Consider the following 18644-nt stretch of genomic DNA (forward strand, 5'->3'; position numbering starts at 1 on the left):
CGAGGAGAGAGAGGAAGGAGAGGAGAGAGAGAGAGGAGAGAGAGAGAGTTGAAGGGAGAGCAGTGAGTTGAAGTATAGTAAATCGCCAAGTTATATTAATATACGGTTGGCATTCGTAGCTTTGCAAATATCACTTCCATTGTGAATCCATCAGTCTTATACATGGCTGAGAGACCCTACCGTCAACAGACTCTGAATTTATCAAATTTGCAGTAAGAAAGCTCGCATTGAGAGTGTAATCGACGCAGAGCAAAGTCTACTCCCAAAACGCAACTAGCTTTCTTTTATTCATGTACACAACCCTCTGGATGCCATTCTCTTAAGAAAAGACTGATACGGCAAATGAGCCAGCGGATTTTTTGATTGACCGTTTACTGCCTTAGCTGTGTCATAAACTTGTTATTCATCTTAGCCAATGCTGTGCATTATATTCATTTACAGATAACAAGCTTCGCGTCTACCGTGGTTGCAACGATTCTGATCTCTACGACTGGACCAATGACTGCAAGTTTTTCAAATTTAACACAGTAATTGATGGTTATGTCTGCATTTGCGATCACAGGAACTCTTGTAATAGTGACGACACAGGTCAGTTGTATTGATGTTATCTTCTACAGTTTATTATAAAGCAGTCATATCGTCATGGGCACATGATGCCATCGTTTACTTTTTTTAAAAATAAATTTCCGTTACCATGCTACTTCTCGGTTATTTGTTTTAGGAAAGCAAATTGTGAATTGTCAAACATACAAAACATGGAATTGACCTGTGTCGATTTTAATAGGTAGAACCACTCACACTGTAAAGCAATTTGCCGAGTTTAAAAACATGCGTACAAACTATGAATTGCTTTTCTTTGAGACTTTCCATAGTGAAAATCTCCTACAGTAATACATTAGATACCGAATAATGTTACACACTTCATGTGTTTTATATAGTTGGATGTACCAAGACACTACTATTAGCTCTGCAAGCTGCAACTTTAAATATGCTGTAACTTTCTAATAAAATTTAAAGTATGTAGGCATCGAATTAGTCAATAAAGAATGGATGCATGTACCTTCCCATACTCTGGTTGAGAACTGAATTTTAGTCTAAACTTCATTTGCCAACAGAACGTCAAAAATGTTGTATGAAATTAATTGTTTCCAAAATCAATGCTATGTATTCTACCGTTCTAGAGGAAGAAAATGGTAAATTTTATTAGTTTTACAGAAAGAAATAATGAAAAAATGCGCATACTATAGTTTGTCACAATCAGTGTTTTGTCGATTTTGTGTAGCTTACCGCAAGTGTCACCAGTGCGATTCAAGACAAGACAGTGTTTGCTACAACGACCAGAATGGTAACCCGGCGTACCCGTGTTTGACCGGCCATAATAACTGTATTATGGAAACCATGGAGCCATATCCACACCATGGAAATAGTTAAGTCACAGAGAGAGAGAGAGAGAGAGAGAGAGAGAGAGAGAGAGAGAGAGAGAGAGAGAGAGAGAGAGAGAGAGAGAGAGAGAGAGAGAGAGAGAGATGCACAATGATTTACATCGCATGAGGTGATCATCAGAAATCAAACTCTCCATCTCTGATATCAATAAAGCTGTATATGTATGCTTGATTTGAAAGATAGAAAGGCATCTTTACATACTGAGAGATGCACAATGATTTACATCGCATGAGGTGATCATCAGAAATCAAACTCTCCATCTCTGATATCAATAAAGCTGTATATGTATGCTTGATTTGAAAGATAGAAAAGCATCTTTACATACTGAGAGATGCCACAATGATTTACATCGCATGAGGTGATCATCAGAAATCAAACTCTCCATCTTGGATATCAATAAAGCAGTATATGTAAGCTTGATTTGAAAGATAGAAAAGCATCTTTACATACTGACGTATGTGATTTGTTTGTCCAGCTTACACCGGGTTGATCTATATGACTATGTAAGGCGTTACTGCAGCAATGAAGACTTTGGAACGGAAGGTGTGTACACAGACTACCATCATGCATCGCTTCATTGTCAACACTCGTGTTCTACAGATGGGTGTAATGATTGGTATAACGGTAAGTACACGGATCCGAAACAACCCACCGCGTTTCCTTTGTTATAGTTGTCTCTTTGTTGTTTCGTTGATCACGGTCTATTCACTAACCTGTTTTTGAAAGGCTAAACATACTCCTGCTTGCAAAAGATCGTGTGCTAATCCCAGATTAACCCCATTTTGCACTTTACGAGAATCGAGGGCTGCACAGATACATAAAGATACACCATTTGAATAGAGCGCTTTGATTTTTTTTTCTAGTTGAAACATTTTGTTCAGGGTTGATGTTAAGCCTTCGTGAAAGGGAAGGAATGTTTTGTGCTGTAAACGTTGTCAAGATTAGTCGTTAAAGTGCATACAAAATTGATACAATTCTACTTGTATAGTGACTGTGTTTGTAACGTACTTGAGCGATCAGGTTTACCTCCCGATAAAATTCGACATTAACATATTATTTGTTTCACGTTAAATCTGATCTATGGGCTCTGTCATTACGCTGCATTGCTAAGCTATTTTGCCGGCGAGTATCTGAGTATGGTGACTGCTACAGAAAGCGTGACCCCGTGAAAGTCTCACCTCATTAAATCTCTTTTGTTTCCGAGGTAAAATCAACCCGGTCAACTTCTGCTCCACAGGGTTGTAAACAACTTGTCACAAGACACCAACAATACAAACATTTGTTAGACACGCAAAGTAACAACCTCAGCTTTCTTAAACCTGTAAATCGGACTATACTCAGGATTAATCCATTAAAAAAGGTTTTGTAGGCACTCAAAACTTCGTTCATACAGGCAAAAATTGAAACCGTTTCAGCGACTTTATTTGTGATTTGTAAACACAGGGGATTAATAGTTTGGGTCCGCTCGTGTCCATACTCACAAAATTAAGCCATTGTTTTGATATTTTAAGACGTCTTAATGCGCCCTCTCGAGTTCAAAAGGTGTGTATGGCCAAGCATACTGCATAACAAGATGGCTGAAACGAACGACGTCGTACTGGCTGTAAAGAATGTGAAAGAGGCTCCCCACCGAACTATCCAAAATGTTTTTGTGTCGAGTTTGTGTTTTATTCGTTTCTAAATTGTGTTCCTACATTCTTATCCGATTGTTTGTGTTAATAAAAATGTTTGTTTCGCCTCGCCATAAGCTTTCCTCACACAAACAAAACATTACCGTCCACACTAATCCAAACTTCCCTACAAATATCCGAGGCGAAACAAACATTTTTATTAACACAAACAATCGGATAAGAATGTAGGAACACATTTTAAAACGAATCAAACACAAACTTAATGACTCAATCGAATATTTTTGTTCCCAATTAATAAATCATATAGACAATCTCAATTCTCGGTTTATGGCAATTTTTGTCGACTGATAAAAGTCTTTTCATCTTCAACATTCCATTCTAATTTCACCTACGGTATATAATATCCTAACCTCCTGTGACTTTCTTCTAAACGTTGATTTGCCTTGTGCACCAAAGAGATGCTGTATTTTATGCCAAACGATGAAAAAATATGTGAAGAAATAACCATGTATCAGTCAGTACGGCAGGCGAAACCCGGACGGCCATACCGATTGGAGACAGAGCAGAGTAGATCGAAACGCAAACGGGGTGTTATTATAGGAAAGGCGGTGACTTATTTTACAGCTGAATAAAATGCTGTCTCTGGTTGTGTAAGTCTGTTGATCGAAATATATATTTTGTTCCCAGTTGATTAATCATGGGGGATGGCAGTCTCGATCTCCCCTTTATGGTTCGATATTTACTGACTCGTTCCCTCTCATTTTTGTCAATCAATGAAAGCATTTTCGTCTTCCATATTCAATATTACTTTGACCGATGTTACATCCTGACCTATACTGTCATTAGTTTTGACCAACGTACAAAGATATTGCCCATGCGTCCGGCTGATGAGATGTTTTGCAAAACGGTGAAGAAATGGGGGCCCGGGAGACATCGATGTCAGTCTTTCCGGACTGTTTACATGTAGCTAATAGGGGATATCAAAGGAGATGAATCAGTTAGTTGAATAAAACATAACTTTCGGACTTATTTTATGTCAATTTTGTCAATGTCGGACTTTTGATTCAAGAGAAACCAGAATCACCTACAGAGATGTCTGTATTAAACACGACGAACAATTGGGAATAGTTTGTTATGCTACTGTCGGTCTCAGTCGTGGTGTCTCTCCCATAAAATTTCGAAGCTATAGGTCTACACTTGTCGTTTCGATTCACAGGTAGCGGTACACCGATGACCAGATATTGTACTGTTCTTAAAACTAGTCTAAGCAATTTTACGACACTGCACTATTTGCCATCGTGTCTCCCCGTGAACGTCCTTGAATCTATGGACGTGACCATTGTTTTACTGCGCCCATTAGAGTGTAAACCCCTGTTCGTTACCAGCAGAATACTTTTTAAAGTTCTGTACATCAGTGTACACTGTGTGTATAAGCCCTAAACCTAGTTTAATTCAATTATGGAAAGGTATTAAAGAATAAAGGGTCGTTACAGTTGCTAAAATTGCGAGAAAAACGGCACTTTTTACTCAAATAGTCCTATTCACAAGCTCTATTGTTTTAAATCACGTCCATGGTGTGCTGTTGATTTTCATTCTTTCGTGCAATTTCATTCGCTTGAAGCAATTATCCTTTCATTTGACTGCTCTGTGGGACTCTTCTGAATATGTGTTTTGGATAAAAAGAACTCTACAGTGAAAGACATAAACTTCGACGGTGATAGGTATACAATATCGGTTCTCGACGGTGATAGGTATACAATATCGGTTCGATGTGTGAAGATATACAGATTACAAGTTATTTTAGAAGTTCTCAAAACCAGTAAAAATAATTCTGCGCGCCACTTATTGATAATTTCTTCTTGTGAACGTCCTTGAATCCGTGACCGCGACCATTGTTTTCGAAGTGTTCGACGGTGGATGATCGGTAGATTAATGAAGATATATGTTACTGAACTATCGTGTGATTGTTTAATAGCATGGTTAGGTAATAGACGGTGTAGTCTGTAGAGGCGATACGGCGAAATTCCACGGCCCAAGGGAGCGTACATCGCATGGTTTCTTACAACGAACCATAGACAGAGCCGTCGGTTTCCATAGCTACTACGTGAAATCCGGCCTCACCGATGTCCCGGGCCGATGTCCCTGTCCTGATTCGGAGAACAACTTTCAAGCTGCGTGTTGAGGTTCAGATGTCCGATTTTTTCATATTCAAAAGGCTTATTGATTTACAGAGAACGCCCGTCTTGTTTTTAGCTTTAACTTAGCGCAAGATGGCAATTGAAAATTCAAAGCCAAATAGCCAGTGGGAAAAAATAGACGACTCGCTCTCACCAGCGGTCGAGGTCGCAATGAAAAAAAAATCGAAGTCTCTGAAATCGGTATCATTGCTCCGCCATGTTTATTGTTGGTTGTACGGCCAGTTTAACCTTCACCCCCAGTTCCCTGTATCAGGTCCAACTTTACCATAGAAACAATGGATTGTGGGACAAACCATGTGGTTGAAAGGGTTTAAAGTCACAGACTTTCTTCAAGGTAAAGTTCATATAATTGCCATACGCGAAGTTCCCTGTGCATTTCAATATGTCTATTTGGAAGCAAAAGCGCCACGGACATTCGATCGATGGTGATGAACTTTCTCCAGGGCGTGACATGTCACCAGTTACGAACTTTACCGGTTTTCGATACGAAATATGCAATATATTATCAGCGTTGTTCACGTTGTGTTTTGAGTTTGATATGGAATATAACAGGAAAACACTAACAATTAGAGTGACGATAGAGACCATGCCCGATACGGAAAAATTGACATCAACTACTTGCAATGAGCAGTGACCTGAAACTTCAGACTGATATATAAATGTCGACAATATAAAACATCGAAATGCCGGAGAGAGAGAGAGGGAGAGAGAGAGGTTTACGCGGTCGCGAACTGATTATACTCTTTCGGATATGACTTCGGTGTAGACGATACACAGACATCGAAAATGTACACCTACTTTCCAGAAATTCGACTAATCTTATAATAAAGAGTGGAACAAATCCAAAAGTGTTGGTGGAAGTAAATCTTCAGATGTTGGTTTTCTAAAGTTAGATAATACTTACAGAAATATGGTCGTCATAGTCTTCTTTTAAAAACTATTATCTTCAACACCACGTTTCTTATGATCGGTGATGTCATTTTTTATTATTTTTACAAACTTTCAATGCATCAAACGCTATAAGACTATCTCATCTGCCTGTCAAGGAGTTACAATATATTTCCAAGGGCTGGCACACGATGTCAACTTACGTGTCGTCCGTCGAGCGGCCGGTGGCAGTCTCACAGATTGTTCCGTTTGTAATCGCGGCCACTTTGATTTGATGTGACACCAACGTGCGTTTGAGGTTTTTTTGTTACGAAATTTGTCGACCTCACAAAATTTCACAGTCCATGCTTTGAAGCAGTCTCAACATGGCAAAAATGTCTCGCTTAAATTTCATCCTCGTCGTTCCAAATTAAATTCGACCACTAAATTATTTCGGCAGTTTTAATTTCCTATTAATTCGACGTTTTTCAAATCGTAATGAATTTTTCTGGTCGAATTGATAGGGTTTTTGGTATCAAGCTTTTTATCTTCGTCGGACCAGTATACCGCGAGATGTAGTACTGTGTTCGGCAGCCATGGCGAAAGTGAATATTGTATATTGGTTGTTGTTTGTTTTATGTTACAAATACCTGTCGCGTGAGGGCGTTTGAAACGCTTCTGAAGCGGCTCAGTCTGTCCACACAGCGATTTGCGGATAGAGTTAATCCCTACAACGGCTCTGGTCGGGCCGACTAAACCGTCTCAAATCTGAAACGCTTCAGAACCATTTCGGAGTGTCCACAATAACTTTCTGTGTCAGTATTGGCCCAGAACCGTTTCAGAGACGTTTCATGGCCTGTGTATGAACGGCATACAACATTCTAAATGTGGAGAAGTACTTCCATCTAGCTCATAGCATATTTCAAAATTATATTTGGCGGTACTTTAAACAGGATAGTTTGTGTCTCATTAGATTGTAAATGTCTTACATCAACTGATGAACACTCTCCTATACAAACCCCTCCTCCCCGCTGCCATATGATTTTGCCGTCTTGGCATGCTACCTCCGTCATCGTGTATCCATGTATATACTACACATGTGTACATCGATGTCTTTACAAAAACGGTAACCTGTACTCCCCGTTGAGCATTTCCACACCTTGCCCGCAAATAACCGCATTCTATCGACTGCCACCCGCATGTCTTTTCCCTCCATAATACCCACTAAGGTGTAAGAAAACTCATCTCCCGCTGACGGACCGCATTGCCTATCGAAAGGCTTACAGACTGCCTGTGAACACCCTTTGTACACAGAGAGCTTTGAAAGCTAACCCTGTCATTATTGTCTGTTTTTCTGTGTGTCTGTCTGATTGCATTTTCATTCATTATCTATAAAGTTTCCATAAAGTTTCTTTTTTTTCAATTTTCCTTCAGTTTGCATAGCGGATAAGACAATCCAGTGTACTGAGTGTTACTACGATGGCGGTATAACTTCAGATTCTGACAAGGACTGTCTGACAAATCCTGGGACGATGCCAACCACAGAGTGTTACTCACAGTGCTTCACAAAGGCTTGGTATACAGAGAGAGGTATACAGTCTGATGACAGAGCTATAGACCCCAACACTGTATTCTGTTGTAGGGTCTACTGTACTCTATCTATTGTTGTATATTTCAATAGCCCTTTACTTCTGAAGATGTATCGATGGTGATCAGTAAATATCCGATTTAATGTTATTGTAAATAGCCAGATGTTGTTGGTTTTTTTCTGTGTAAAATATCAAACGTATACTACGTTTGTAAAATTATTTTAGTGAACATAGCACGCGGTAGTATCTTGAGTAGACATTGTTTATCATCGTTGTTTCAATTCTTCCTGCACTATGTCATTGTCTTTTAATATATAGATATTGTCATAGATATTACGAACAAGACATTTTAGAGGCAACACCGTGCCCCACTCGTATGAAGCCAAATACTAGAGATTCTGCTTGTAAATATGAGTTACCACAATGTGGTAGTCAATAAAAAGCCTTGATGATGATCAGTTTATATCCTTCTCTGGCAGGGCCTCTACAAGTTGTCCGAGGCTGTGATAGAGAGATCATCTACTCCTGGACCAACGAGTGTGAGATCACTGACGGAAAATATCGTATCTGTACGTGTGACAGCGACGACTCTTGTAACGCTGACGACTCAGGTACGTGTCATAACAACAGCAAGGTATATCTGATCCATGCAGTGTGGGATATGTCATCGCAGTTATCTTTTTTTTCAATTTCGGTCCTGGTTGTAATCAGGGTAGTTCGCTCCTCGAAAGTGAAAGACTAGAACACTTTTCAAACTTTGCTCTGAATGAAATTTCAACAATACTTCTACGAAATCAAGAATAAAATTCAGATGTAACCGTGCAAAGTTTAGTAACAGAGACAAATTGATTAACTTTTACCGATATTTGAAATTCAACATGGCCGTCCTACCTGAGATAACTATGAGGGGAAAATAAATTTTCTATTTTTCAAAAAAACTATAATGATCGTGAAAATATGTCTAACTGCAAGACCTTTAATATGAGCCCTCCCAAATGGTAAATCAGAAAGAATTGTAAAATGTTTAGAGTCCGAATATGTGTGTTTCCAAGGTGAATTATATCTATGGTTCGCATGGTGCGCATGGGCAGACATGTCGTAGTCGAGAAAATCGGGTTGCCTTTTGTATTTGTGAAATAGAAAGCTATCTTCTCGCATCTCAATCTATGCAATACCCAGTGTTGTCTTATTGATCGTGCCCATTGTTTATCGTCTTGAGTAGACAAACAACAAGACGAATTTACATATTCTTTACTCTTCTCCTTAGCTACGTTGCAATATACAAAGTAACAGCCATGCCAACAGAATGTACTTGTGCACCATAGATAATGCTATTGTTGACAAGCAACATATTGTACGGATAAAAACTGAGCAGTGAACAATAAAACTGGACCTTACCTACTTAAAAGTTGTCTTAACGAAGAGAAAACTAGACATATGAGCAATGACGTTTGAAGAACAACACATAATTTTACCTTAGGCCTAACAGGGAAAATAGTAGAAAATGTATGAAAACAATGCATGTAAACTTACAGCTAATGACTTAGAAGAGAGTGAATCTTATCTACTAATGTGCAGCTTCTCGGAAGCTGTTATCTAATTGCGTGGTTGAATCTTACCGTTATAATAGAATAATACAAAATAGACTCCCTGAGTTGCCGTGAATAGTGACAATGAACCAATGATATATAAGCTTACGAGCACGCTGCTCATCAGCAGGGGCTACATCGGCCCAATCTTATCATTGATTAAATTGCAGATTAAACTCGCTGCTACCAGTGCGACACCAGAACAGACGATAACTGCCTGGACAACTCTGTCGGAAACCTCGATGTGCTGCCTTGTCTGGCTGGTGGAAGGGCCTGTATCACCATGACAATGACGTCATACGAACCGGAAGAACCACGTTAGTGTAATCTCTCCCTTAATTTGTAGCTTTCATTATACACCATGCCTTTACCGCTGCGATGAAAACAGTGCATATATCTACTTACATCCTGCAAATGTAGTAAGGTTTGAGTTTTATGTAACGTTGTGATAGATCCATTGACAAACAGAGCATTATCAACGCCAGCTATAGTCAAGTTATGAAAATAGGATGACAAATCCATACTGACTAGATACATAAAAGCTCTATAAAATATTTACACACACAAACTCTCATACGTACATACATCCATCAATCAATCCAGCCCACCTATCCATCAATAAACCCATCCATCCATCCACCCATCTATCCATCCGTCAAATCATCCATCCATCCATTCATCTGTTAATCCATCCATCCATCCACCTATCCATCTGTCTATCCATCCATCCATCCATCCATCTGTCCATCCATCCATCCATCAATCCATCCATCCACCCATCTATCCATCTATCCATCCATCCATCCATCCATCTGTCCATCCATCCATCCACAAGTTAACCGATTATTAACTTTGCCACCCCTCTACAGTGATTGGCGATTCAGGTAATTTTGACTACATAAGGCGATACTGTAGCGATGAGTACCAGAGTACCGGGTTCTTTTGTTCAGATTATCTCAGCGTGGCTGAACAGTGCATTCATGTGTGTTTTGATGACGGATGTACATACAGAAAGAATGGTAAGTTATGTTCGCTTTAAAGATATACTTTCAATCCTCATGGAATAAACTCACCCATGAGTCTATCTGTATCATACTGCCTACATCCAACAAGAGAAGGTCCATATCAGGTATACAACCTAAGTTGCCATGTCATTTGGGAAGCATAAGTCGCACTTTGACATACACAAATATCATTGTCAAGAAAGCACGTACTGTTCAACTTTTCACCAAACCAGTACCAAACTACTTAGGGAGCCTTCAGTAATTACAGGGGGGGTGGGCCGGGGGAATTTCGCGAACACCTGTACCGTAAAATGTGACCCTCCCCCTATCCTCCTGTCTAAAATGTGACCCTCCCCCTTGTCCGACATTCTAAAACTTGACCCTCCCCCCAACCACTGCGGTATTCTCCCCGGGAATAACTAAAACAGTATCAGCTAATTTACATAACAATTGGTTCAATTGTTATGTTAGGGACAAATTACAGAGGGGAGGGCTGGTGTTTTTGGAGGGACAGTCGCAATTTATGACGCAAGAATTTTTGAAGAGATATGGTATTTCATACAGTTTAGGGAGGGTCACCATATTTTGTGCAACTATAAGGCAAGATGTAGCTGATTTAGTGCTTTATCCAAAAATATCAAATTATAATACATGGAGTCTATCAGGCAAATTTTTGACAATTTACCCCACAAAGCATGCCATACCTGTATTTTATATATGTTTGATAATGTATTTAAATGTACTTTGCTTGAATAGGGAAGTAAAATGAACATTTGTGTACAAGAAATTGATTTCTGAATTTCATCTAAAAAGTTGGTTCACTATCCATGGTGTTTATGATGAAATTATGAATAGTTTTTTCCAATACAAAAATAGGTAAATCTTTGCATTTGTGTACTCTTGATTATTGATATTAATTTTCTTGATTAGACTAGAGTGGTTACAAGTCTACGGTTGTGTAAGAAATTTGATTTTGGAATTTCACCAAAATGTCATTCAATACGTACACTATGCATTGGGGTCTATGATGAAACTATGAATAATTTTTTTTCAGTACAAAATTAGATAAATCTGTGCATTTATGCATGCTTGATTATTTAGATTATTGTTCTTGATTAGACTACAGTGGTTACAAGTCCATGGTTGTGCAAGAAATTTGATTTCGGAATTTCACCAAAATGTCGATTCACTATGCATTGGGGTCTACGATGAAACTATGAATAATTTTTTTTCAGTACAAAATTAGATAAATCTGTGCATTTATGCATGCTTGATTATTTAGATTATTGTTCTTGATTAGACTACAGTGGTTACAAGTCTATGGTTGTGTAAGAAATTTGATTTTGGAATCTCACCAAAATGTCAATTCACCATGCATGGCGGTCTATAATGTGTGCGTATTTTGTTGATGATTTCCTTTTCAAGAAATATCACACGGACAATCAAAGTTTTGGCCATAATATCAGCTTCTGTCAAAAGTGACCCTCCCCCCAAGATAGGTTTATAAAAAGTGACCCTCCCCCTTGAACTGTTTTCTAAAAAGTGACCCTCCCCCCAATTCCCCGGCCCACCCCCCTGTAATTACTGAAGGCTCCCTTAGAAGTGTACTCCTTGTAACAATGCCAAATAATACTAAATTTTCTCCATCATAGTCTGAAAAAGAAATTGAAATCATACATAATATGACCTTTCTGATCTCAGTGATCAAATCAATTTGTGTTTATATTTGATGATATATTCATCCATTGTCATCTGCTGATTGACTGTCACTCACTGATCCGTCTAAATGGCATAAATTTTCACTTTCTTCTTAAATAAGGTTACTGACCAGCAGTACAGATTGTCATAATTTACAAACCGAATCCCTGACTGATTGAACGATGCATAAACGCTAAATGAGAACGGCTCTGCCACGGACGTGTTGTCTTGACTCTGTGTCGCATTAGGCCTACTTGCCTGTAAACACACCAACCATTTTCCTTAAGTCTCTGAATATCGCTCGTTAATGTACATAGCTGTCAATTTTCCAACCTTGACCTTGACACTCATTCCGAGTTCACCAGTTCGTTTATTGATCGTCGCACAAGCATTGCGTATCCAGTAACTATTAAGAGTCACAATATCAATAAAACCAAGTATATCGCTTTAAATTAAAACTTTTGTATGTTTGTCATTGCAGACTGCGCAAGCAGAAACAACATCACAGACCCAATATCTTGCATATCGTGCGAGTACAACTCCGAGGCCCCAGACTCCGATAAGGAATGTTTAACGGACCCGTATTCAAGGGGAACTATTACTTGTAACTCTAAATGTGTCACATTCGGGCATTCACAAACGGGTAAGTGGAAGACGTGACATAACTTGGCATAACTCTTACATCCACATACTATCACACACATACACACAAACACATATCATCGCCAAGGTCATTAAGTTCGGACTCAATTCTACGTTTTCAGAGGCTGACCGAAATCAGACATGGTCTACAATGAAATTGGAGATGTAACACTGTCTGTCCCTGGACAAAGTTTGGGTCAAAGTTTAAATCTTTAAGTCTCAAGTCATACCATAACAGATCCTTCGTAAATGAAAGGTACTTACACAAGCGTACTCAAACAGTCGATAGCTGTAGTCAATGATGACTAATTAGTGCCCTAACCCAGGTTAGAATGTCCCGCCGTTATCACATGCATTAAGCAAATTCAAAGGACCTAAAGGCTATACGGTTGAAGTGAGAGTAAAGACGGAATAAAATTGAGGCGCCTTTCAGATCAAACATCGAATTCTCTGAACATGAACGCGACATCGTCATCCTATTCAGACCAAACTTTTGCGCTGGGTCTGGGTAAAAAAAATACATAGTTGAATTAAAACGTACGCGTTGCTTTTCAGTGTACTAGTACATTGAATTTCAAATTAACCAATCTTGTTAACAATTCTTAACGGCTCATTCAACATGAGCCACAAATGCTCAACTCAAAATTAAGCTGTCGAAGAATGTTAGATTCCCTTGCATTTTGTTCGAGACAACGGCATAAAGGGTTTCCTGTGTAACTGGCAACAGTGCTGCGTGGAGAATGTATAGTAAAGCACAAAACGCGTCCACTGTTACTCTTTGTTGGAGATAAAGAAGGGCGAGTCAGTTGTCTTGCCTTCCACACAAAGGACTAACTTAATTGTTGCTTTGCTGGTATTGAAGACGTTTACACTAGCTATTACTGTTTGCCAACCGACCATAAAAAGCGATGATCCCTTCAGGGTCAAATGTCACATTCGACGACAGACGAGAAAATCAATTTGATTTGGAAACAGAAGCAGACCTACGCCTCAGTAAGGTAATAAATTAGACAATTATAACGATTGAAATTTTTGCATTTGATGTGATATGCGAGGCAGTATTGACGTAATCCCGCCACCTACACTTCTTTTTAAATTCTTGTGTACCTCATCGTCGCGTTCTATACGTTGAAATTTCGTGATCTTCAGCGTTGAATTATCACCTGGTTGAAAGTAATACGTCACGCCAAGCGATATATCTAATGAAGTGATTGCCTGGGAGAGACAGCATTGCAAACTTTGTAGCGATTCTTATATATCATGCGAGTTTAAGCTTTGGTACTCAATGGTGTGATTGATTTGGCGCCCGAGTCACAGACAGGTCACATCGCTAGTAGAAAGATCTTCAACACCTGGTTACGATTTAAGTCTGTGTGATCATGGAGGTCTTTCTTTTCACCTCCATAGTGTGATGACGTTACTGTATGCATTTGAATACTGACCAGTCAGGCTGAACGGACTGTCTCAGCTATAGTTTCAATGGTCTGTTAACCAGAGTGGCTTTGAACTTTCAGTAGCCTAGTTTATATTACACGGATGCCCACAGAGCTATGAAATCTTCCTTGAAGTCATCAGTGAACGATCATATCTTGAGACGTCTGTCCTGCGTTCTTCTTTGTCAAGTATATTTCTGCCTAGACAACCGTATGAATTCATCACGAGTTGTCACAGTGACCAATGGCAAATACGGTTACCTGTCTACCCCAGATTATGGATAAGACTGTTCGGAAAGAATATCAATGTTTGACCGTGATTTGAAATTTTTGTGTTCATAATGTTTGTTTGCTATACCAGACTTTCCCCTCAGCGATATTAAACAATATTTTCGCTGAATATCTAATTATTCTCTGTATCTGACTTCCGCTGACAGTGAACAACAGTGCGTTTGCACAATGATACTATGATCAGTGTTGTCCTTAGAAGCCGGGTGCTGGGTAAATAACTCGCCAGTTTTGCATTTTTTTCCCGGTTACTTTTAACGTAATTAGATTATTTTTTATAGACCTATATGATCTTTTGACGTGGTCCCTAAGTTAATTGACTCTTTTCTGATTGAATTGAATATCATTTTTAAAAAATATCATTATGAAAACAATATAAACAGTTATATAGGTAGGCCAGATGGCGAATACTTACTGGTATTAATTTAACGTAGATTATACTTATCATATTTTCTTTCTGATTATAATTTTAGCATTTGTTGAGTGAGTCTGGGGCTCTGAGTTAGTTATTTGTACATTTCTCTCAAACATTAGATGACGAAGTTTTATCAAGCACTGAACAGCCTGATTCCTCCTCTAATGTCAAATGTCACCCCAGATGCCACGAGAGAACACCATTTCCACTCCAAAATTTCATTTTCCGCCTTGCGGGGGGACACCCCCTCTCGCGCTCTCCCCCCTCGTTTACTACGCTCACTCGCCACACCCGTCAACTTTCTTAAATTACCTGGCAACTTTTAAATGATAATAAGCGTGTTCTTCAGCTGCTTCAGCCCTGTCTGAAACGTCACATGGCTGGTGTAAAAGTCAGAAAATGGGCTCTTTCAGATAGGCAGATCTCTTGGAAGTGGTTCAAAATGCACTGTTTGCGGGAATAGTCTCTCATGACAGCCCGTACCTAAAACAGGAACTATCATAAGAAATGCACTTTCCACTTTCTCAAGTTACTCAGTGAGACGTTGCTCTGCGATACGATGTTAATAACTTTGACTGTCTTGCATATCACCAGGCAAACAGTGGGTGTACCGTGGATGCGATTGCAATGACCAGTATACATGGACAGGAAGCTGCAAACGAGTGAAAATCGGGCAAAGCGACTTTGCTAATATCTGCACCTGCGACAGTGAAAATTTCTGCAATGCTGATGATACCGGTATGTCAGTTTTCATTCCTTGATGAGTGAAAATTCCTCTACCTGCGTTGCAGTAAGACAGGCTATAAACTTTAATAAAGGTCAATGTCACAACTATAAAGTCATTTCACAAACGTTTTATTAAAATGCAAACACAAACTCTCTTATACACCAATACACAATTTTGATTTGAGTGTCACCGAAGAGGGCGCTCTGCCTCCCTGCGTCAATTTTCTCCTCACTACATGTAACTGTTCATTTTCTCGGTTGACAGGCAATCACTTGTGTTACCAATGTGATTCTCGCAAGGATAGAGATTGCTACACCGATTTACAGAGAAACGTTCCCTCACCTTGTTTGGCCGGACACAGCGGTTGCGTCACAGAAATGATGGCGCCTTATGAAGAATGTAGGTTCACATATTCTGTCATCTTTCCAAGTTTAGCAAACAAAATAACATTTCTAAATCAAAAGATATTTTAACACATTTGAAAATGCAGTAAAAGAGATGTATTTTGCCGATTCTAAGGCAGCGAGGAAATATTGTTTGAACGAAAGAGGCTATGTACAGGTGCTTCACTTGTGACAGAGACAAATTATAGACCATTTTCATCTGTTAGAGAAGTATACACGAAAGCACGTACTCATCTGTCTTTACAACACGATTTTAACCCTCCTTTGCTCTGAACAGAAAGAGTACAGACACGTTATGAACACAGTCTATGTAGACATGTATAATCATACGCTGACAATAATTCTACCCTTGCTTGCAAAATAAGCCCGTACTGCTCTAGCAGAATCTCATTTTAGTTAAATCCTAATACCGCCATGATTTGGAGCGCTTTCTCCAAGTCTCGTGTTTTCAGTCGCAAAGTAGGACATATTCTACAAATAATAAGTCAACGTTAAGGCAGTGAATGGGAACAATGCTGTACGCATCATCCAAATTAGATTTGTTGAGTAAGACAGGACCGATGCTGGTAAGTAAGTTCATTGGCTAACCAATTAAAAAACCCTAATTGTTTCAAAAATTGCATACACAGAGATCTTCTGATTTTTTAACAGTCACTACAAGTCATGGCTCGTCTTCTTTTGATTACGTCACACGTTACTGCGGCGAGGAAAACTACGGTGACGATGGAAACTGCATCGATTTTCTTGGAACATCGCTGCTCTGTTACTTTTCCTGCAAGACTGACGGCTGCAATGACGATAGTGGATGTCGCCCAACCAGCGCCCTCAACGACCAACATTACATTGTAATTGTTGTACTTCTTTGGTTATCGTCTGCTGTTGGGTGACAGGACGTTCACTTAAAGCTTTAGGATATATTTCCTACAAACGTTATTTACAATATAAAGTACATTTACAATAACGTACCAAATATTGTGTGTGTATTGATAGGTATATATTAGATATATTTTTCAGTTGTAAACTGAAATCGACAATGGTGACCTCTACGTCACCGCCTGGTATAGAATTCAACAATCTCGTTATTCGCCAGCTTTTCATCGTAATTGTACTGATGCAAAAATTCGACCAATGAGAGCATAGCTTACATGTTTACGGTAATAATATGCGGACATTAAGAAGTTATTGCAAAGTAAGTAAAGGGATGTTAGCAGATTGCATCGCCTGACTTGCAATGTTGATGTTCACAAGTTGCGGTATTTACGTTATAGATTTATTATTACATACATGACTTTGCCGTGAAAATGGCCGTGACGTATCTATATTCATAAAACTTGGCATCGACTTCATATTTTAAAAGTTAATATGGCTCTGACAGCCAGTAAAATACAAATATAGTTCAAGAAATCTACCAATGGGTTACTTGAAACCGTCACGGTCCAAGACAATGTCGGGGTGGCGGGGTGAAAACGGTCAATGTTTGTACCGGCTTTTTATCTTCCATTACTTGTAAAATTTTGTTGTGACAATAGCAGATGTTCAACATTCCTAATATGTTAGGAGACGCTATTTAATTCGTTGCTTGAAATTACTTGTCGCACATCAGGACTACCAGACGTAGTGATGATTTTTGTTAAAAACAGTTCCTTATAACAATGTACGAACATGCACAATAAACAATTTGTTCTTCAGACTTTCCTCTTTTTTTTGTATCAATGAAATGTATCAATGATGTCAAAGTTGCATATAATAACGCTTTTAGAATATTTTTGAGTATTAGACACCGACTGAGTATTTCAGAAACTTTTGAAAGTCATTACATCATGACATTTCAAAGTAAACAACGGATGGCTCGTTCAAATTTTTACGTTCGTTTGATGGAAAGCGAAAATAATCTCATCGCAGCTGCTTTATCTTTTGATATAATTCGACACAGCATCTTTTGGCGCAAGATTTTCTCAGAATGTTTTTAAACTTTATGTATTTTTGTTCCAAGTGAAGAGTATGTCTAGTTTTATTTTATTTTCTTGTAGAGTAAGTTTTTTTTGGTGTTTTCCTCTGGTTTTATGAGTACGTTCTCGAATTAAAGAATAAATAAAATAAATAAATCAATTTTTTTTTGTTATTTTCTGATTTGAATTTTCAAGTTCCCGTAAATATTACAAATACTTCGATGGCATTGTCTTCATTTTATTCAGATTCTTTCCCAGTAATTATGTTGTTGTGGCACAGCCTATCACTTGCATGGACATTTTACGGAGAATGCTTTACACTGTTCAGGGCGGTTAGTAACTCCTCTAGGGCTTTCTAAGCAGATAACATACATGTTAATACATTGAGCGGTAGGTGACTCCATATTTACGGAACGTTGACGAGAACAGGATAGTATGAGATATTTTGACAAAACAGTGTTTACATTGTACGATTCGTCTAGTGATGCGATGCATTTTAATTTGTGTGCGATGTGCGATAGAGAGTACATGTATGTGGGCCCGAGTGCGAGTACTTCATGAATTCTACAGCGTGTGGAGGGGTCGCACTCAGAAAAATTGTAGCAACGTAGCTCGATTATTGAACCATTAATTTTAGGAGTGGGCTGATTGGCGGGGCGGTTTTGACTGTCATGTCTTGAAAATCGACTTAATGAAAACTAGAAATCAATCATGAGTGCAAAAGGATCCCTCTTTCGGGAAGTTTTTAAGGTGAATAATTTGCACTA

General features: G+C 38.8%; 2 protein-coding genes across 2 annotated transcripts in view; both read left to right on the top strand.

Annotated features, from left to right (window-relative positions):
• LOC139125223 (uncharacterized) overlaps positions 1-1950 on the top strand; it is a 3757-nt gene extending 1807 nt beyond the window's left edge. Inside the window, exons 3-5 of the mRNA XM_070691321.1 lie at positions 442-588; positions 1283-1426; positions 1919-1950. Coding sequence (XP_070547422.1) covers positions 442-588; positions 1283-1426; positions 1919-1950 — 323 coding nt within the window. The remainder of the gene's footprint in view (positions 1-441; positions 589-1282; positions 1427-1918) is intronic.
• Positions 1868-18025, top strand: LOC139125627 (uncharacterized). Its single transcript, XM_070691725.1, has 9 exons — positions 1868-2067; positions 7574-7729; positions 8208-8339; positions 9488-9634; positions 10187-10336; positions 12501-12662; positions 15392-15535; positions 15789-15923; positions 16580-18025. The coding sequence occupies exons 4-9, from the start codon at positions 9601-9603 to the stop codon at positions 16813-16815; spliced, it is 861 nt and encodes a 286-aa protein (XP_070547826.1). The 5' UTR covers positions 1868-2067; positions 7574-7729; positions 8208-8339; positions 9488-9600; the 3' UTR covers positions 16816-18025.
• Positions 18026-18644: the final 619 nt, after the last annotated feature.

Source organism: Ptychodera flava (genome assembly GCF_041260155.1).
Source record: "Ptychodera flava strain L36383 chromosome 3 unlocalized genomic scaffold, AS_Pfla_20210202 Scaffold_25__1_contigs__length_14229661_pilon, whole genome shotgun sequence".
Taxonomy (NCBI): Eukaryota; Metazoa; Hemichordata; class Enteropneusta; family Ptychoderidae; genus Ptychodera; species Ptychodera flava.

What these genes read in the sequence shown, in the direction of transcription:
- LOC139125627 (XM_070691725.1), top strand. Translation starts at nt 9,601, where the DNA reads ATGACAATGACGTCATACGAACCGGAAGAACCAC. An exon ending in ATACGAACCGGAAGAACCAC is followed by an intron (nt 9,635 to 10,186) that starts GTTAGTGTAATC and finishes ACCCCTCTACAG; the next exon opens with TGATTGGCGATTCAGGTAAT. An exon ending in GATGGCGCCTTATGAAGAAT is followed by an intron (nt 15,924 to 16,579) that starts GTAGGTTCACAT and finishes ATTTTTTAACAG; the next exon opens with TCACTACAAGTCATGGCTCG.